We start from the raw sequence: 22,484 nt of genomic DNA, 5'->3' as shown, positions 1-22,484 counted from the left end.
ACCTCGGTCCTGACAGGATGTGGCTGGGGAGCTGTGACATGCCCACACCTCGGTCCTGACAGGATGTGGCTGGGGAGCTGTGACATGCCCACACCTCGGTCCTGACAGGATGTGGCTGGGGAACTGTGACATGCCCACAACTCGGTCCTGACAGGATGTAGCTGGGGAGCTGTGACATGCCCACACTTTGGTCCTGACAGGATGTGGCTGGGATAGCTATGACATGCCCACACCTTGGTCCTGACAGGATGTAGCTGGGGGAAATATGACATGCCCACACCTGGGTCCTGACAGGATGTGGCTGGGGAGCTGTGACATGCCCACACCTCGGTCCTGACAGGATGTGGCTGGGGAACTGTGACATGCCCACAACTCGGTCCTGACAGGATGTGGCTGGGGAGCTGTGACATGCCCACACCTCGGTCCTGACAGGATGTGGCTGGGGAGCTGTGACATGCCCACACTTTGGTCCTGACAGGATGTGGCTGGGGAGCTGTGACATGCCCACACCTTGGTCCTGACAGGATGTGGTTGGGGGAGCTGTGACATGCCCACAACTCGGTCCTGACAGGATGTGGCTGGGGAACTGTGACATGCCCACACCTTGGTCCTGACAGGACGTGGCTGGGGGAGCTATGACAGTCCACACCTTGGTCCTGACAGGATGTGGCCGGTGGAGCTATGACATGCCCACACCTTGGTCCTGACAGGATGTTGCCGGTCGAGCTATGACAGTCCACACCTTGGTCCTGACAGGATGTGGCCGGTGAGCTATGACATGCCCACACCTCTGTCCTGACAGGATGTGCACAGCCAGGTGAATTTATGGGGGAATAAAGAGGATTTGTGGCCGATGCCCACGTCGGTCGGCACAGCACTGAAATGTGCTCTGCTGGAGTGGAGGGGCCAAATGCTTTATGGTTCCCTCTCTCTGTGTGTTTGTTCTGGAATGACTAATTACACATAGCCAGGTCACTGTTGGAATATCCTGGCAGCATCGCACTGACTGACTGGCTGACTTAGCGACTGATTGACTGACTGACTGACTGACTGACTAACTGAGTGACTGCCTGACTTAGTGACTGACTGACTGACTGCCTGACTTATTAACTGAATGACTGACTTGGTGACTGACAGACTGACTTAGTGACTGACTGCCTGACCTATTGACTGAATGACTGACTTGGTGATGACAGACTGACTTAGTGACTAACTGCCTGACTTTTTGTCTGAATGACTGACTTGGTGACTGAATGAGTGACTTAGTGAGTGACTGACTGACTGACTTATTGACTGAATGACTGACAGTAACTGGGGATCAGTTGTGTGTATCTCTGTCCCTTGGCTGATTACATGGAATATTGATTTCATTAGTCATACTGGAACACACTCTTGCGAAAACAGGCAGGCGGCTTGTATGCACACTGTGGATTTACAGATGTAATTACACACATTTAATTGCAATGGTGACTCTTGTGAATTGATGGAAAAAGCTCATAACATATTAGGCAAGGGGGAAAATTCAATCTCACCCTCAATAGAAATACAGTGCATTCGGAAAGTATTGAGATCCCTTGATTATTTCCACATTTTGTTAGGTTACAGCCTTATTCTAAAATGGATTAAATCAATAAAAATCCTCAGTAATCTACACACAATACCTCATAATAAGAAAGCGAAATCAGGTTATTTGACATTTTTGCAAATTTATGGAGAAATAAAAAACAGATATAACTTATTTAGGTAAGTATTCAGAACCTATGCTATTAGACTCGAAATTGATTTAAGGTGCATCCTGTTTCCATTGATCATCCTTGAGATGTTTCTACAACTTGTGTCCTTGGGATGTTTCTACAACCTGCGGTAAATTCAATTGATTGGACATTATTTGGAAAGACACACACCTGTCTATATAAGGTCCGACAGTTGACAGTGCATGTCAGAGCAAAAACCAAGCCATGAAGTCGTAGAGTTCCAAGACAGGATCATGTCGAGGCACAGATCTGGGGAAGAGTACCAAAACATTTATGCAGCATTGAAGATCCCCAAGAACACAGTGGCCTCCATCATTCTTAAATGGAAGAAGTTTGGAACCACCAAGACTCTTACTAGAGCTGGCCGCCTGGCCAAACTGAGCAATCGGAGGAGAAAGGCCTTGGTCAGGGAGGTGACCAAGAACCCGATGGTCACTCTGACAGAGCTCTAAAGTTCCTCTGTTGAGATGGGAGAACCTTCCAGAAGAACAACCATCTCTGCAGCACTCCACCAATCAAGCCTTTATGGTAGATATAGAAGCCACTCCTCAGTAAAAGGCATATGACAGCCCACTTGGAGTTTGCCGAAAGGCACGTAAAGACTCTCAGACCATGAGAAACAAGATTCTCTGTTCTGATGAAACCAAGATTGAACTCTTTGTCTTGAATGCCAAGGGTCACATCTGGAGGAAACCTGGCACCATCCCTACAGTGAAGCATGGTGGTGGCAGCATCATGCTGTGGGGACGTTTTTCAGCGGCAGGGACTGGGAGACTAGTCAGGATCAAGGCAAAGATGAACGGAGCAAAGTACTGAGAGATCTTTAAAGGAAACCTGATCCAGAGTGCTCAGGACCTCAGAATGGGGCAAAGGTTCACCTTCCAACAGGACAACGACCCCAAGCACACAGCCAAGACAATGCAGCAGTGACTTCGGGACAAGTCTCTGAATGTCCTTGAGTGTTCCTGCTACAGCCTGGACTTGAACCCGATCAAACATCTCTGGAGAGACCTGAAAATAGCTGTGCAGCAACGCTCCCCATCCAACCTGACAGAGCTTGAGAGGATCAGCAGAGAGGAATGAGAGAAACTCCCCAAATACAGGTGTGCCAAGATTGTAATTTACACATTTCAGACACCATTTATCAACCCCTACAAAAATGTTAATTGATTATAATCCACTGTACATCATAAATATGGCAAAGGCAGGCTGGACTGAATTGAATTGAGCCTTAGATTTGAAAGTGTCTTTGTTGAGGTCAGTTCATAGAGTGCTGGCATCATTTGGGGCTGTGAGGTCAATCCTTTCTGTTGTTTGTAACAGCGGTGTAACTTTCACTGGGGACAGGAGCTACTCTTTATTTGACTGATGTAGCCTTTGACTTAACAGAAAAAATGTATTTATTCTCAGTGCTGAGCTATTTGTGTAACTGACATGGAACGTTAGCTAATGTTTCATCCCCTCTCAACTGAAGTTATGTCTGAAGAGAATGAACTAGCTAGTTGGCTAGTGGCTACCACAGCCTGTTCAGCTCTAGCTATCTGTCAGGTAGCAGCATCTAACAGCTGGTGTGTGTATGGAAATGTTTTGTAGCCTTTTTGTCCCGTTTCAACAGAAGTAAATTAACTGTGAATGGTAATCAGTGAACGTTTACAAAGTTCCATCTTGAGTTGATAGGTAGGCTACAGTCTGGGATCTGGGAATAATGGTCATTTCAATTATTGAACCATTGATTCTATTATTGGATAATATAATGTATATATCTACACAAAGGTCATTCTTTGTCATGCCTCATTTGAGCAGGATCAGATGGTGACAGGGGTTTCAGCAGGGTCAGGCAACCAGCGAAGACCAGTCTGTGACGGTTCTGAGGTGAACTTCGCAGATACAACCCTGGATTCCCTTTGCAGCAAACAATGGACAAGCCAGAAGCTTCAAAGATTTTAACTATTTTAAGAAAGTCTGACAAACCTCTAAAGTTGAATTCCCGACGGTATCAAGGGTTGATAGAGGCTTTTCCCGATGACACAAAACATAACAGATAAAAATGTGAGGAAGACCTGGGAAACACTATTGATGAAGATGAAAGCATACAGATATGTTTGAATGCCCAGTCATGTTCATATAATCTCAGACATAAATTACTGCAGTGTAAGACCATCCATAGAACATGCCAGTGAAAATTAACATCATGCACTCAGAAATGAAAATCCTCTGCTGGAGGTGTAACACACAAAAGGAGACATATTTGCATATGTTATGATCTTGTCAAGGCTGGCTGAATTCAGGCTTCTCCCTGTTTTTGTTTGCTTAGAAATGTTGATACTGGAGACTTATCAGAAGAAACTGTGTAACCTAGCATTTATAGCAGTTAAGAAAAGCATTGCCATTAATTGGAAGGTTGGTTATCCTCCCAGAATGTCACATTGGATAGCAGAAATGTCAAGTTATGCATCATTAGATTTAATTTATTACAAGATTAAGGGTATACTTAAATATTCAGAACGTCTGGGTGCCTTATATGGAATACTGTATGACAAACGGTGTCTGTATTGAAAACACATTTCTTTAGTCGAGCAGTTGCAAATCGATTTTTTTTTTCATGGCATACAAGACAACTGTCTGATTTGCGCCTGTCTGAGTGGACTAATCCATTGAAGCAGCGAGGATTCCACGGTCCAAGAATATGGGGATTGTGGCTCAGATGCACAAGGCACGGCTCTCTCCAGAATGCGCTCTCTCCCGCCATTTCGTGGATATTCATTGTTTCATAACTTCATTGTGTGCATTGTTTGCTGTGTCTATCAATTCCCCATTACATACAGTACCAGTCAAAAGTTTGGACACACCTACTCATTCCAGGGTTTTTCTTTATTTTTACTATGTTCTACATTGAAGAATAATAGTGAAGACATCAAAACTATGAAATAACACATATGGAATCATGTAGTAACCAAAAACGTGTTAAACAAATCAAAATATATTTTATATTTGAGATTCTTCAAAGTAGCCACCATTTGCCTTGATTACAGATTTGCACACTGTTGGCATTCTCTCAACCAGCTTCATGAGGTAGTCACCTGGAATGCATTTCAATTAACAGGTGGGCCTTGTTAAAAGTACATTTGTGGAATTTCTTTCCTTCTTAATTGAGCCAATCAGTTGTGTTGTGACAAGGTAGGGGTGGTATACAGAAAATAGCCCTATTTGGTAAAAGACCAAGTCCATATTATGGCAAGAACAGCTCAAATAAGCAAACAGAAACGACCGTCCATCATTTCAAGAACCTTGAACATTTCTTCAAGTGCAGTGACAAACACCATCAAGCGCTATGATGAAACTGGCTCTCATGAGGACCGCCACAGGAAAGGAAGACCCAAAGTTACCTCTGCTGCAGAGGATAAGTTCATTAGAGTTAACTGCACCTCAGATTGCAGCGCAAATAAATGCTTCAAGGAGTTCAAGTAACAGACATATCTCAACTTCAACTGTTCAGAGGAGACTGTGAGTCAGGCCATGGTGGAATTGCTGCAAAGAAACCACTACCAAAGGACACCAATAAGAAGAAAAGACTTGCTTGGGCCAAGGAACAAGAGCGATGGACATTAGACCGGTGGAAATCTGTTATTTCGTCTGATGAGTCAAAATTTGAGATTTTTGGTTCCAACCACCATGCCTTTGTTAGAAGCAGAGTAGGTGAACAGATGATCTCCGCATGCGACATTCCCACCATTAAGCATGGAGAAGGAGGTGTGATGATGCTTTTCTGGTGACACTGTCTGTGAATTATTTAGAATTCAAAGCACACTTAACAAGCGAGGCTACCACAGCATTCTGCAGCGATACGCCATCCCATCTGGTTTGCGCTTAGTGGGACTATCATTTGTTTTTCAACAGGACAATTACCCAAAACACACCTCCAGGCTGTGAAAGGGCTATTTGACCAAGAAGGAGAGTGATGGAGTGCTGCATCAGATAACCTGGCCTCCACAATAACCCAACCTCAACCCAATTGAGATGGTTTGGGATGAGTTGATGACTGCAGAGTGAAGGAAAATCAGCCAACAATTGCTCAGCATTTGTGAGAACTCCTTCAAGACTTTTAGAAAAGCATTCCAGGTGAAGCTGGTTGAGAGAATACCAAGAGTGTGCAAAGCTGTCATCAAGGCAAAGGGTGGCTCCTTTGAAGAATCAAAAATATAAATATATTTTGATTTGTTTAACACTTTTTTTGGTTACTACATGATTCCATATGTGTTATTTCATAGTTGTTATTCTATAATGTAGAAATAGTAAAAATAATGAAAAACCCTTGAATAAGTAGGTGTGTCCAAACTTTTGACTGGTACTGTATATCACCAGTAGTAACCTACATGTACCGTTAATTCCCATCATTTCTAATCTGCCATGTTTGTTAGGTTACGGTAACTTCTGTTAATGCATTGAATATATTATTATTACAGTCATTTAACGTCCTCATTGTTGGAGTGGACATGTGTTTTGCAGAACTCACAACCTATGCTACACTTTTGGAAAAAAAAGTTTTTGTTCATTTCTTTCCATTTCGAGTTTTGTCAATTTATTCAGCGTCTTCTGTTTGAAACGCTCCTGTCAATGTTGATTACGAATATAGAAGTTGGACTAGTCTACCTGGCCTGCGCACAAATGTAGGCCTATAAATGTTCCCATTTGGGGATGTCTGATAGTATTTCTGATTGTCTTAACTCACCACCACTAATGAGCTGTGGAGCTTCTCAAAGTAATTTTTCTTCACCTCAAACAGCACGTAAATGAAGTCTGTTTTTATAATCAATTGAGAATGACAAAAGATCCTCAAAGTATTTGAAGAATATTTCCAGCTCTCTCCCTTTCGATAACCACTCGGCAAGAAGGTGAATAATGTAAAGCCAGTGGTAACGTCATAAAATACCTGATTACTTCTAATCCCTTGCACTAATAGCCTACAGCTGTGTCTGTCCCGAGCTCATTGGCGCAGAATATTTAGTTGTTTACATTTTTTTATTTAAATTTTCTCCCCAATTTCGAACCCCAGGCTGTAGTGACGCCGCAACACTGCGATGCAGTGCCTTAGAACGCTGTGCCACTCGGGAGGTCAGGCCCAGAATATTTTATACAATGCTTCAAGTTTGCTAGCACGTGTTTCTGGGCGACCCTGTTGATAGTTGATACAATGTTTCAAGTTTGTTGCAGACAGGCCATGCGTAGCCAATGTGATTCATAGGATATTTATTTTTATCAGGATATTTTCTACCTGCAGGCTGCAATGTTTTTATGTATTGGCTTTATGTACGATATTTTTACAAAAGTTACATTTAGATTTGTATAATTATCATTTAGATTTAGATAGAATGTAGATTTACCACAGGTAATGATTTTGAGATACAAATACTTAAAATTGAAATTAAACTGTTCCATGAAAATGTACATATGAAAATCTAAACTGGCATGAAGATTGGTAGAACTGGTAAGATAAATTGGTGCTCCAAATGTAAAAGGTTCCCGACTGCTGGTGTAGCCTATTACCGACAACTTCAGGAGCGTAATTCTGCGAAGGCCAGCAGCAGCGGGAGAAGATTATTTTCTTCTGGTTAGGCCAGCTTGATCTCTGACTCCTTCTTGAGTCATTTGTGTGTCTTAATTATTTAATCAAACAGCCTGCTAGAGATTCAGAGACAAACTTTCTTTATCAATTCTGAACAAAGCAGTGAAGATTCGCAGACTCAACCACGACATTTTATGGAGGTGCGAAAATACAGGTGAAGGACTGATGGCAACGCATAAAATCTCTGAATGGAGAGTTGACTGTGAACTCTGAACCATGGAATGTTAGCAAAAATGTAGTTTGGGAATCTTTGATTTGACAAAACAAGCTTCTCAACTACACACAAAAGGATACTGAATGCTGCCTGCTTCTACCGTGTTCCTTTAAAGCGTTTTTCTGGGGAAGGTCATGGCTAAGGAAAGTGATTGACAAGCTAATGGAAAATATATTCCAGTGCTCTACCCTGCTCTCACAGTAGCAGCTGTACCACATGTTCCGGTGGGCAACGTAACCAAGACTCTAACCTCCTCAGAAAGAATATTAGAGGAACTGAGTTCTCTGAACTTCCAATGCTGTATATTGTTACCCTTTGGAGGGTCAGCAGGTAGACAAACTGACACACCACTTCTGGTTAGACATTCTCCTGCTGTGCATGTCAACCTAAGAATGTTGAAATGGTTCATAATGAGTTTTGAGGAATATTGAATCCATCTGTGCCTGTTTTCCTTTTTTACCTCAAGTATTCCCAAATATGATCTTCTAACAATAGCTGCTCAAGATCTGAGAAATAGTTGTGAAGTTTCCAAGTTAAATATCCATATTTCAAGTTAAAATCAGGCCATATGAGAAAACCCATCTTTATTTAGTATGACACTCTTTGAACATCCTCATCCTTGCACAATACAACCCATACACCCCTGGGGACCAATTAGAATGGACTATTGTACAGACTAAATTGGAGCTAGTGGCTAATTTTCTCCTCACATAAATGGATTTATCTTTTGTTGCTAAATCAAGAAAGCAAAGCACACCCATTACAAAGGGAACCAATCTGCTAATCTGAGTCAACATCATTTGCATATCAAATACGCATTTAATGTTAAGCCTCAAAGGCTAATGATATACAAGTGTTAAGTGTTTGCATTAAATGTTTGACAAATGACTAAATGTTTGATAAACAATGAATTAACGCACACTAACTGTCTGAATCAGTAGTGTTAGAGCCAGGCTTGAAAATGTGCATTCTGATTCAAGCCTGGCTCTAACACTATTGACACAGACAAATGTTAATCCCTATGCAGTGGAAACGGACCTATTGCCTCTACCATTCACCTCTCTTTCATATACAGTATATTTCATAATACACTAGTATGACTTTACTTCAGCCCTAAATGCGTATATTATCATAAGGTGCCATCTGATTTCAAAGGTGCTAAACCATGTGGGTGTACGTATCCAAAGGATTCACTCAGTCAAAGCTGTGAACAGCTGAATCATTCACGTCTTCTTACTTCTGTCTCAGCACTAGGAGAATCAGCATAATAAAGTCACACTCTGGTCTGCCTGCCTGTCTGCCTGTCCGTCTGCCTGTCTGTCTGCTTGTCTGTCTGTCTGTCTGCAGAGCTATCTTTGGCAGTGCTTCAGCAGCACAATGAGGTGTGCCGAAGTTAGGCACTGTAGCGTTTGAACGTCAGAACGTGGAAGACTTCTCACTTCTACTGTAGCCCATTAACTCAGTGACATATTCAGGCTTCAACACTATTTAGTGACACCATGTAGCCTCGCCTTGGTGTGGTTGGTAACACTTAACATGGCTATATTTTCTAACAGATAGGACTTAGCTCATACAGTAAGATACTGTTAACCATTCTGTTACCCACTAACACGTATTACTGTTTATAATATTGTTACGCATTGTTATGACAGTAAAGACAGTTCAACATTTTGTAGAACATTTGCTAATGTTTGCACTGAAGATTACATGCACAGCTTGAAGGCACACCCACGTACTTTTGGAAGATGAAGAAGCCAAACTCCATAAGACAGTGAGGAAACATATGAGAACACATTTTTAAAAATTGTGAAAGTATCAACGTGCACTTACAGTAAGACAGCATACTTTCTCTAGTATCACTCCAATACATTTCAGCTATACTCAATAACAATGAAATTGCCTCACAAAACAAAGCAGAGGAGAGAAAAGTCAAGGTCAAGTGTCCCATTCATTCCTTATTCTTAGTGCCAGCTAAACTCAGATTGACTCATTCATTGTTGATGAAAGGTCCTTCCCTGGAGTAGGATCAATTTAGCTGGATGATAGTGGATATGCTGTGGTGGGCTAGCATCCTTGCAGCATACAAACACAGGCTTGACGGAGATCTGTGTGGTAGCAGGCAGCATGACTAGTGGCCTATCTTTGGCGCTGTATACATGATATACTTTAAGACAATATAGAGCCTGCAGCTCAACGGGGAACTGTGGATACCCTGCATGCGGAGGACTTAGTGCTCCTCCAGCCACTGAGCCTGTACATCTGGATCAGTTGTTAAACCACAGGGTTCTGGAGATCTCATTTAACTGAACAGGATACTCAACATTTACTTCTTACATTTATTCAACATGCACACCGGCACAATGTACAGTACAGGAGCCCTGTCAAGTGGTTTGAGTTTTCAATAGAGATTATTGTGAATGGTGAGAAGTGTTTCTGTCCAGATGCTTCTCTACTCTCTACTCTCTCCAGCCAAGGCGAGTTAAGGAGGGGGTTAGCAGGAGATTACCCAGGATATGATGTCCCTCCCTGGGATCATCTCTGAATGTTTGACGAGTGAGGGCTTTACCTCAGCAGACTGCCTTTATACCCCTTGAGATGTAGAATCAGAATGACTACTACCCTCTCACCAATAGGATCCAGCCTGCCAGCACAATACCAGAAACCACTCTGTTTAATAATGCTGGCTGAAATCTATTCACACCAGCTCCTCCATAAAAGCCATGGTGCCTGGAGCATTGCATTAGGTTAGCAAACCAATCAGAGAGGCAGCCCTTATGAATTAGGATGGGCACTGTACTTTGTTTGTTTGCCATTTTATAATAGTAAAAAATATTTTAAAATAAATTCCCCATACATTTGTGAGGTGGAAGACCTTCAGGAAAAAGACAATTGGGTAACCCCTGCACTCTCAGTCTCTTTACTTTAAAGAGGTTAATACAGCTGCTTTAAAACCTACTTTTTAATGCACTTTACAATAACCTTCGGTTAAGTAAATGTTGGTGTACGTATAGTTGACAGTATAGCACTGAAAAGAGGTTTGGCTTTATCACACCCATGACACAATGCTTTCATAGATTGTGGCTCATCTCTCCCCCGAACTCTACAGGGACTTAAAGTCTCTTAGTCCTACATCTTTTATATAGGAACACTGAAAAGCTTGACAATGTGAACTCTCCAAGCACCCCTTTTCTTTCTTTCTTTCTTTCTTTCTTTCTTTCTTTCTTTCTTTCTTTCTTTCTTTCTTTCTTTCTTTCTTTCTTTCTTTCTTTCTTTCTTTCTTTCTTTCTTTCTCTGAGATAGAGCAGTAGATACAAAACATGGAGGGCTGGCCAGCTCTACACCAGAGATGTACAAACGACTCTGTGGTTTCATGCTTTATCATGGCATTTGCTCCTCCTCAACACAAAACCATATTTAGGCCTTGAACCGCTGGCTCTATAGCCTGTTGCTAGGCTACACCAAGGAAATGCAAAGAAAAAAAGAAAACACTTATCAAGGAGAGAAAAATCTAGCAGGGCATGAAAGCATTACACTGTGGAAATGAAAAGCTACATTCTACATGAACTGGGAGCCACACAAAGAGGAAACGGTGCATAAACAACTTGTTCAGAATGGAACCCCACAGAATGTTTCCCTTAGCTTCATAAAGGGAAGTGGAGAGGCCACATGGAGGGATGGCTGCTTGTGTGGATCAATGGAAAATGGCAGCTTGAGAGCTGTATGTTTACACATTCATTTGGATAACACCATTCACACACATCACAGGAGCGCACTGTGTGGTGCTCAGGGCTGGGAGGAACTAGCTTAAGAAGTTCTCGATTTGTTCCTAACAGGAATCCCTGTGAAGTCCAATGAAGAGTTCTCTAAATACAATGTAAAGCTATGGTACATGACATTATATTTCAATCTCTATGGGCCTCAGGCTTACAAGGATATTCTGGTCATGACACTCATGTTACCCTCTGTTGCGAATGTACGTTTTATACTTGAACAGAGTAAAATGCCAACAGAAGGTGCGGTTCTGCAGCTTTGAGTAATGCAATGTGACGCTTTGCAGGCCAGGTTAACAAGGCCCTTGTGACATGGTATTTAGAAGAGTAGTGAACAGCAAGAAAGCTCTATTACATCCTACCAGCATGCACTGCAGAAATCATGTCAAACCCCCGTTTAAGTCCTGTCTCTCGGAAATCACTGAGGAGTTATGAAAACGTCTCCGCTGTCGCATACAGTAAGCTGTAAGTGAAGAGTAATTGGCATACAATGAAAAACACAACACACCATTTTAACAACCACCTGTTTTTACGAATTGCATTCTCATTGTAAGTTGGCTGACACCCATGGGAGTTGAACCCCAATACTATAACTACATTATCATCTGTGATTCTCTGTAGAGACCATATGAGATCATTCAACAGTCTCCTCAGAGTTCTGTCCAAATCCAATGACAATCATAAAACATCAGACATACACATGTAGGATCTTTTGAGCCAGTTTGCTACAGCAGGAAAATAATCCTGCAGCAACAGGACATGTGAATTAATATATACATTATAATTAATGAAAAAATGAAAAAATTGCAAACTTCCGAAGCCTTTTTAAACTTCGAAATACACTACAGGATGAAAATGTCCTTCATTGCATGAAAGTTCTCCTGCAACAGGGTGATCAAATTAAGATCCTACATCTGTATAAAAGTACAAATACTGGGACACAGTATAGTAGCATGTCATTGATACAGGAGATCCTATACAGAAAAGATCACCCCTCTTCTGTGGTGTGAAATATTCCAAATGGACAATAAAAAAAACGTAGAAATAGGGGCTAGACCTCCTTCATATCACAGACCACTCACTCACCTTGTAGACCTGATTGTGCAGTTGATGAGACACTCAGACTCTCTACTCCCTCTACTCAGACACACAAAATGGCCTCCGGAGCTTTCCAGCACCAGCATTAAAGGGACCTGATTACTTCTCTAGTGCCTGAGTGGAAATCAAACAGCTCATACTGTACCACCACCCACCACCACCACCACCACCACTGTAGGAGCCTGCGGTGTGACATGCCATGGGACATGTACTGTACGTATGGTACATCTTGATGGGCTGGCTTTGAATGAATTGGGATGACTTCATGTTAGCTCTGGAAGTACATTGTCAGCTATGCAAGTGCATTCCCCTTCCCTGTGTGTTAGTAGATAATCAAAGCAGGACCTATGGAGTACTTCCATAGCGTAGATTTTCATCCAAACGTTTGAGGGAACTATGCTTGCAAATATTGATAGAAATCTATTATGAGGTCTGGGTTTAGCTGGCAAACAACAGTCCAAAAAATATCAAATAATGAATGGCAGTTGTCAATCCTGCAGTTACTCTGCAATATAAATACCATATTTAGTTATCTCTAAATGTCACCTCCCGATGCTGCCAAGTACTTTTGGCCAACATTAGGCTTCAATAGATATTTTAAAAGTCCCAACCCATCCCAGAACTCCCATTCTATTTCTCTCACTGCCAGTTTATCAGAAATGTATTATCTTCTAAATGGACTTTCTCTCACTGATGAATTCATTTGGCGATCCTAGCACATGGTCTCCATGTGTCCGTATATGAACAAACCTGAACTATCTACAATGCAGGAGAGAGATTTTTGTTTTGTTTTTGAGTTTATTTGAACAACCATATTATACACAAAAAAATCTTACCAATAGCAACACACTTCTCCCATAAAAGTGAAAAGAATAGGAAATGAGCTACATTGTAACGGCCGTCGTCAAAATGAGACCAAGGTGCAGCGGAGGATGTGTTCATCTTGAAAGACTTTAATGGACTAAATGAACACTTACAAAATAAACCAAAAACGACCAGCAACAGTTCTGTCAGGTTGTAAAACTCAACAGAAAACATTCACCCACAAACCCCAAAGGAAAAACAAGCTGCCTATGTATGACTCTCAATCAGCAACAACGATCTACAGCTGTTCCTGATTGAGAGCCATACACGGCCGAAACAAAGAAATACACCAAGATAGAAAACGGAACATAGAACGCCCACCCATGTCACACCCTGGCCTAACCAAAAATAGAGAACAAAAAACCCTCTCTATGGCCAGGGCGTTACATACATACAGTACTGTAGAAGATCCAGCACTAAAAGGTATGTACAAAGATGGGCCAGCTGACACTGTAAATAAACTGACCTCCACCCATCATTCAGGGCAGGTGGGGCAGTTATTATTATTATTATTACATTTTTTGTTGCCTGTTTTCATGTTATTTTGGCATTAATATGTGTGACATATCATTTTGCAAACAACGAAAAAAGAAATATGTATTGAGTTAATAAAGCTGCATACAAACATGGTCTATTTTTTGCCTTCACTCATGGGGACACTAAGTCACCGCAAACTTTACAGGGAGAGCAAAACAATTCAAGCCCCTTGGGTGCTGCCATATATTTACATTAGAAGTGCCCATCCATGAAGGCTCAAGGTCATTGGCCACAGATAAAATGACGTCAAATCACATTATATCTACCGTAGCTTTGATTGGACTGATCATACTTTCAACATCTTAGCTAGCAAGCTAGACAAGCAGTCATCATCATGAATCACATCGACAATCTACTGGCAAATCCTTTTGAATCCTTGTCATATGAAGAGAAATTATAGATAAAACGTATCGGTGCTCATCGGCCATTGGACTTTACACAAAGTCAGACAGCTAACGACAACATCAGATGAGCTAACATTAGTATCATAACCAATTCGCTATAGTATTAACTGGTATACGACTCCTTGCCGTTCCTCAAGTTATAACGCGTTAGTTGCTTACTGGACCCTGGCAATCTGTGTGAAATGTTAACTAGTTAACAAACTAGTTAACGAACTAACCACTATCTGTGAACTAATGTTTTCCCTCTACAGTATGTGGTTAATTTTCAGAATGAGAGAATTAGGTGAAAATTAGGTGTTGCTTGTTAAACAAGTGGATTCAGCGATCAAGTGTAGCTGGGCCTGGCTTAAGATGGATGGCACCATAGAGGTGAAAGGAACACCACACACTTTCCCTCTTTCTCACTTGTTCAATACAGTGAATAAAAAGGGGTATGCCAGGTGTCCTCTCTGCCTGAAAGAGATCAGTTATGCCAACAAAGGGTATCATGCTATGCTGGCACAGTGTAGAACAGATGTCCACAGGCAGAAAGTGTACAATGTAATAATGTGCAGTGTAGGCCCAAAATATTGCTTTTGTTGTGTTGAACTTGACAGTAACACTTGTGTGTGAGTGAGGATGGATTATTTCATGTTTTACTCAGTGAACGTTATTTTTGCACACATTTGATCGATGTCTACAGTAATACAGTGGCCACTATAATAGAGCAAAAATAGAATGCATGGTTGTTTCATTCTATTTGTACTTTAAGATGTTTTTTTCCCAAGTGCAATATTTAGATGTGTGTGGTCACAAGCATCCTATTATAAAGGCTGTCATGATAACTGCAATATCAGTGTATTGTTTTTTCTCAAGACTTGAGTCTCATTTGCAGTAAAGTCTAGGCAGCAAATAACATTGGATTGCTTCCTTTCATTTTTTAGCAGTGAGTTAGGTTCACATGAACCACTTTTTATTTTACCCACAGAGACTGATCATGTAGATCATATTCTTTGTTGTTTAATTAGTTAAAACCTGCATTTCCCCATAGCAGGGATTTTTTGCATGTTTCAGTGCAAAAAATAGTGTCACTTTTTTGGGCCCTCAGCAGTTTGCATCCCTGAAACTTAAAAGGATAAACGTTCACACGCAACACCATGGGCCAGAAAAGGTTGAATACATTGGCCATGCTGTCAATCCAGCATGACTTCTGCTGCATTCAAAACACCTGGAAACTTGGAACTGCGAAATCGGAACTGGAACTGGGAAATCTGTCTGAGTTCAAGACAAATGGGAACTCTGAAAAAAATTTGCTCCAACTGGGAAAATACGGAATTCCAAGTCGGGAACTCTGGCCTCTTTCTAGAGCTCCGACCTGAAGATCACTGACGTCATGATTCAACGTAATTTTTTTTCCGAGTTCCCAGTTGTCTTGAAAGCACCATAAATCCAGAGAATGCCAGACTTTGATGACAAAGTTTCATGACCAAATTTGCCCACAAGAAGGACCGCCACGCCACCTTCTTGTTCAAGTGGGCACAGCACAACGTTGAGTCCAAAATTGTATTGTATGCTACTGCATCAATTATGTAATATGCCAGGGAGATACAGTATGTATACTGCAAAAAAGAAAGTAATACTAAGTGTATGTTGTGTAGTAAGCTGTTAGTAGTTCATGTGCCTCACACTGATCATTTGGTCCCTTTCCCCCTCATAACTTAGCCTACTGTTTTGACTTTGTGGTGCACATATTGCCTGTTCTAGAGAAATGTTAACATCGAATCGTGTAAGCGCTTTCATTGTCTGCTTATATGCCCCCTATATTTATCCTACAGTTCTGACTTGGGGTACAGGGAGAATACTGTAAGAACGGCCCATGTTCTGAATTCTGTTGCTGTACAATTCAAAAGTGCTGAACAAATAGTTATATTGACTATGCCCATCTTAGCTCGCTCATTAATGTCTTAATCAAAATTACGTTTTGCCTCTTATCCGCTCATCGTTGCATTATGCCATAGTTTGTACATCTCAATTCAGAAGAAACCACATTTGTCTTACAGCTCCTTAAGGATAGGGGGCAGTATTGACAATTTCGGGACAAAATATGTGCCCATATTAAACTGCCTCCTACTCAAACTAAGAAGCTAGGATATGCATATTATTAGTAGATTTGGATAGAAAACACTCTGAAGTTTCTAAAACCGTTTGAATGGTGTCTGTGAGTATAACAGAAATCATATGGCAAGCAAAAACCTGAGAGAAATCCTACCAGGAAGTGGAAATCTGGATGCATGGGCTCTCTTCAAGTCTTTTCCTATTGAATACACAGTGACGTAGTAATAATTGTGCACTTCCTACGGCTTCCACTAGACGTCGACAGTCTTTACAAAGTTGTTTGAAGCTTCTACGATGAACAGAGCCCGAATGACAAGGAGGGGAAGTTGTTGAGCCAGGGGGTGACATCACTTCACGAGGGTGGATCCTCCCGTTCCAAAACCTTTTTCAAGACACAGTAACTGTCCGGTTGAAATATTATTGAATCTTCACGTTCTGAAGGCCCTAAAGATTGATGTTTTACAACGTTTGACATGTTTGAACGAACGTAAATACAACTTTTTTTTACTTTTCGTCGCGACATCGTCCGCACGCTTTCTACACTTGGAGTAGCTTACTGTACGCACGAACAACAAGGAGTTATTTGGACATAAATTATGGACTTTATCGAACAAAACAACATTTGTTGTGGACCTGGGATTCTTAGAAGTGCCTTCTGATGAAGATGATCAAAGGTAATGGAATATTTCTAATGCAATGTATGATTTTAGATGACTCCAAGACTGCGGCTATCTGTATAGCCTAGTGTATTTTTCTGAGCTCAGTACTCAGATTATTGCAAAGAGTGCTTTCCTCGTGAAGCTTTTTTGAAATCTTTCATAGCGTTTGCATAAAGGAGATGTTCATCTATAATTCTTTGAATGACAGTTTAATTTTGTATCAATGTTTATGACAAGTATTTTTGTAAATTGTGGTGCTGATTCACCGGCAGTATTTGAGGGAAAATATTTTCTGAACGTCACGCGCAGATGTAAAATGCTGTTTTTATATATAAATATGAACTTTATCGAACAAAAAATGCATGTATTGTGTAACATGATGTCCTAGGAGTGTCATCTGATGAAGATCGTCAAAGGTTAGTGCTGCATTTAGCTGTGTTTTGGGTATTTGTGATGCATGCTAGTTGCTAGGAAAATGGCTGTGTGGTTGTTTTTGTCGATGTACTCTCCTAACATAATCTAATGTTTTGCTTTCGCTGTAAAGCCTTTTTGAAATCGGACAACGTGGTTCGATTCAGGAGAAGTGTATCTAGTCCTATGTGTAAAATAGTCCTATGTTTGAGAAATAGAAATTATTAGATTTGGTTTTGAATATGGCGCTCTGATTTTTTCGCTGGATGTTGATCCCGGTTACGGGATCCGAGCGGCAAGAAGTCAGCCATATCAGTGTGTTTTTTAAAAAGGCAGTAAATGAGGCTGAATGAACTATTTTGCTGCCAGACAAGGCTCCGCTGACAGCCAGGTGTAGCCGTGGTAAGGATTCACTCCATGGTGCTGAAAAGAAAGCTCTGCTGTTGGGACAATTGTCTAGGACCTAACAGTTTGTGGGCACCGTTTGTCACCGTCATAGTGCAATTAATGAATTGTTTAGTGTTGTGTTGTGTAGTGGCTTTGCTGGCATGCATCTAAAAAATATATATATAGAGTTTGCCAAACCAAGATTTACATGCTAAAATCGCCACTGATCATATATATATACTACTCAAAAAAATAAAGGGAACACTTAAACAACACAATGTAACTCCAAGTCAATCACACTTCTGTGAAATCAAACTGTCCACTTAGGAAGCAACACTGATTGACAATAAATTTCACATGCTGTTGTGCAAATGGAATAGACAACAGGTGGAAATTATAGGCAATTAGCAAGACACCCCCAATAAAGGAGTGGTTCTGCAGGTGGTAACCACAGACCACTTCTCAGTTCCTATGCTTCCTGGCTGATGTTTTGGTCACTTTTGAATGAATTCAAAAATGACCAAAACATCAGCCAGGAAGCATAGGAACTAAGAAGTGGTCTGTGGTTACCACCTGCACAACCACTCCTTTATTGGGGGTGTCTTGCTAATTGCCTATAATTTCCACCTGTTGTCTATTCCATTTGCACAACAGCATGTGAAATTTATTGTCAATCAGTGTTGCTTCCTAAGTGGACAGTTTGATTTCACAGAAGTGTGATTGACTTGGAGTTACATTGTGTTGTTTAAGTGTTCCCTTTATTTTTTTGAGCAGTATATATATATATATATATATATATATATATATATATACAGTGCCTTGCGAAAGTATTCGGCCCCCTTGAACTTTTCAACCTTTTGCCACATTTCAGGCTTCAAACATAAAGATATAAAACTGTAATTTTTTGTGAAGAATCAACAACAAGTGGGACACAATTATGAAGTGGAACGAAATTTATTGGATATTTCAAACTTTTTTAACAAATAAAAAACTGAAAAATTGGCCATGCAAAATTATTCAGCCCCTTTACTTTCAGTGCAGCAAACTCTCTCCAGAAGTTCAGTGAGGATCTCTGAATGATCCAATGTTGACCTAAATGACTAATGATGATAAATAGAATCAACCTGTGTGTAATCAAGTCTCCGTATAAATGCACCTGCTCTGTGATAGTCTCAGAGGTCCGTTTAAAGCGCAGAGAGCATCATGAAGAACAAGGAACACACCAGGCAGGTCCGAGATACTGTTGTGGAGAAGTTTAAAGCCGGATTTGGATACAAAAAGATTTCCCAAGCTTTAAACATCCCAAGGAGCACTGTGCAAGCGATAATATTGAAATGGAAGGAGTATTAGACCACTGCAAATCTACGAAGACCCGGCCGTCCCTCTAAACTTTCAGCTCATACAAGGAGAAGACTGATCAGAGATGCAGCCAAGAGGCCCATGATCACTCTGGATGAACTGCAGAGATCTACAGCGGAGGTGGGAGACTCTGTCCATAGGACAACAATCAGTCGTATACTGCACAAATCTGGCCTTTATGGAAGAGTGGCAAGAAGAAAGCCATTTCTTAAAGATATCCATAAAAAGTGTCGTTTAAAGTTTGCCACTAGCCACCTGGGAGACACACCAAACATGTGGAAGAAGGTGCTCTGGTCAGATGAAACCAAAATCAAACTTTTTGGCAACAATGCAAAACGTTATGTTTGGCGTAAAAGCAACACAGCTCATCACCCTGAACACACCTTCCCCACTGTCAAACATGGTGGTGGCAGCATCATGGTTTGGGCCTGCTTTTCTTCAGCAGGGGCAGGGAAGATGGTTAAAATTGATGGGAAGATGGATGGAGCCAAATACAGGACCATTCTGGAAGAAAACCTGATGGAGTCTGCAAAAGACCTGAGACTGGGATGGAGATTTGTCTTCCAACAAGACAATGATCCAAAACATAAAGCAAAATCTACAATGGAATGGTTCACAAATAAACATATCCAGGTGTTAGAATGGCCAAGTCAAAGTCCAGACCTGAATCCAATCGAGAATCTGTGGAAAGAACTGAAAACTGCAGTTCACAAACGCTCTCCATCCAACCTCACTGAGCTCGAGCTGTTTTGCAAGGAGGAATGGGCAAAAATTTCAGTCTCTCGATGTGCAAAACTGATAGAGACATACCCCAAGCGACTTACAGCTATAATCGCAGCAAAAGGTGGCGCTACAAAGTATTAACTTAAGGGGGCTGAATAATTTTGCACGCCCAATTTTTCAGTTTTTTACTTGTTAAAAAAGTTTGAAATATCCAATAAATGTTGTTCCACTTCATGATTGTGTCCCACTTGTTGTTGATTCTTCACAAAAAATTACAGTTTTATATCTTTATGTTTGAAGCCTGAAATGTGGCAAAAGGTCGAAAAGTTCAAGGGGGCCGAATACTTTCGCAAGGCACTGTATATATATATATATATATATATATATATATATATATATATATATATATATATATATATATATATATATAAAACGGTCAATGTTTCCAGGCCTACAAAGATAGATGTGATTGTGATTTGATGGGGAGATGTAAAGGGCATTATAATGTGAATGTGATGACAGCGTGCGCAGGTTGATATACGGCTGCATGGCGACGCTGATAAGATAGCAGAGAGCCAAGCGACCAACATGTCTCCTTCATCCTCACAGATCAAACATGTGACAGGTGTCACTGAAAGCACAGTGTAGGTCGTCCGCCATTTCACCTATCAGCAGGACAATCTGATTAAGACTGCCTGCCTGCAGTCTCTCCCTCTCTCTTCCTCTCTCCCAAACTCTCTCACCCACTCTGCATTTCTCGTTGTACAACAATACTGCAGACCGACACAAGCAAGCAAGCATGCACACGCGTACACACAGGCGAGGGGTGAGAGTGAACAAAGCGGGGACATACAGTACCTTGGGTGTTGTCTAGGTTCAAGGTGGTGGGTGTGGGGATCGTGGTAGGAGCATCTAGATGGAAAACATACAAAATAAAGACATGTATAAGAAACAAAGAAAGTGTGAGAAGCCATTAAGGATGAGGTCATGCAAGTATGGAAGTAGCAGGATTGGGAAAGTGTCAAATCTCTAAGTAACTACTGTAGTACTACTATAGAGATAATGATTTAGGTTCTGTATTGTATGCTGTGTATGTTTTTCCCTCAGGAAGGACGTTGCTTTTCCCAAATTGCCTTCTTCATCTGTAAACCGTGTCAACGCATCATTGATGGCTTTTCTAGTGATAGTGAATGCAATATCAGAGCATAGATACTGCACAGTGTTTGATATCAGGTCATTCCAACCTTACTTAAACCTCTACTCATCAACAATAGGCCAAAACGTTGGCATGAACACATCAAATTTACTATTTTGTATACTCATACCGTAGTTTGAAAAACAAACTTAATGTGCCCAATATTGCTCATAAACATTCAATGGGTAGTTGGGAAGTCATAAATGAACATATTAAGTGATTATTTCCAGTAATTAAGTTAAGCAGTGCATTAAGCTACTCTGGCACACTCCCCTGCAGTTCTTCTGCACCGCTTGCAACAGTAACAGACTGATAGTGTACTGATGAGGCCTTTCATAACACCACAAACAAAATAATGAGAATGACAAAATGGAGGCCAATACAGGTATGCAGCGGTGCTTAGAGGCTTGAAAGCTTCCCTGCCACAGGGAATATCTGCCTGTTTTTGGCACAGAGAGAGATAGCGCCGGCCCCTTGCTGGGGACAAGTCACAGCGGGAGAAATTGGCTGGCTGTCTCCATGCCTTTACTGTCTGTGCCCATCAGAAGTCCACAGTAGGGGACCACACACTTCCAAACTAATGATAAAACATCAAGGGCGGCATAATGTCGCTGCTGGGGAAGGAGGGGGAAAGGGGAGGAGAGGTGAGGAAGGGGATATCAGGAACAGATTCTCCGCAAACAATATTTATGGGGGATTTCTTCTTTCCCTGTGACCGAAGGCGGTCTGATAGCTGAAATGTCAGAGTCTGAGAAATTGGGCATGCAGGCCAGGGATAAGAGGCTGCCACAAAGGCCTGGATGGGATGTGGCACATATAATAGTCTAGCAAACAAGTATTCTCCATGGGCAATTTGCAGGCTGGATGACTTGGCTCCACATTATGATTGCTGAAATATGAATGTATTTGAAGGGGGCATATTTTCAGGGTGCATTTCTATTTGTAAGAAAATTAGATGTGAGAAATTCTTACCATAAACTGAAACAATGTGGGAGAAATTGTTTAACTATGCCCTCTTAAACCTGGCAGCTAATAAACATAATTTTTCTACACCTTTTAGCAATTCTATATACATTGCTTTATATGCACATTTGCTTCATAAATGGGCAAAGGAGATTTCTGACTCAAACAAATACTCCATAAAGTAATACAGTACAACCATGTTCTCAGATGGATTTTTCAAAACACATTAAACTATGTTTTCTCTTGACACTGTATGACTGGGTTATTGATTTGCAGCCTGATGTTTCATCTGTTATTCTGTTCTATGGTGCAGAGATGGGTGATGGCCAGAATCTGTGTGATTCAAAACGTTCATTTTCACAACAGTCCTTCATTCAACTCAGGGCCAACAGAGCCATATTTGAGCATGCTTTCTGACTAGGCTTGATG

The 22,484-nt window shown here is 41.1% G+C and overlaps 1 protein-coding gene across 4 annotated transcripts in view; it reads right to left on the bottom strand.

Moving 5' to 3' along the window:
• LOC106581151 (cell adhesion molecule 1-like) overlaps positions 1 to 22,484 on the bottom strand; it is a 160,829-nt gene that overhangs the window by 5,663 nt on the left and 132,682 nt on the right. For 3 of the 4 annotated variants that reach the window (XM_014163007.2, XM_014163006.2, XM_045703801.1), the window contains one exon: positions 20,756 to 20,809. The exons of the other annotated variant lie outside the window; for it this stretch is intronic. In XM_014163007.2, the coding sequence (XP_014018482.1) occupies positions 20,756 to 20,809 (54 nt within the window). The remainder of the gene's footprint in view (positions 1 to 20,755; positions 20,810 to 22,484) is intronic. 4 annotated transcript variants of the gene reach the window in all.

Source organism: Salmo salar, chromosome ssa20, assembly GCF_905237065.1.
Source record: "Salmo salar chromosome ssa20, Ssal_v3.1, whole genome shotgun sequence".
Taxonomy (NCBI): domain Eukaryota; kingdom Metazoa; phylum Chordata; class Actinopteri; order Salmoniformes; family Salmonidae; genus Salmo; species Salmo salar.
This window is presented reverse-complemented; position numbering and strand designations above follow the sequence as displayed.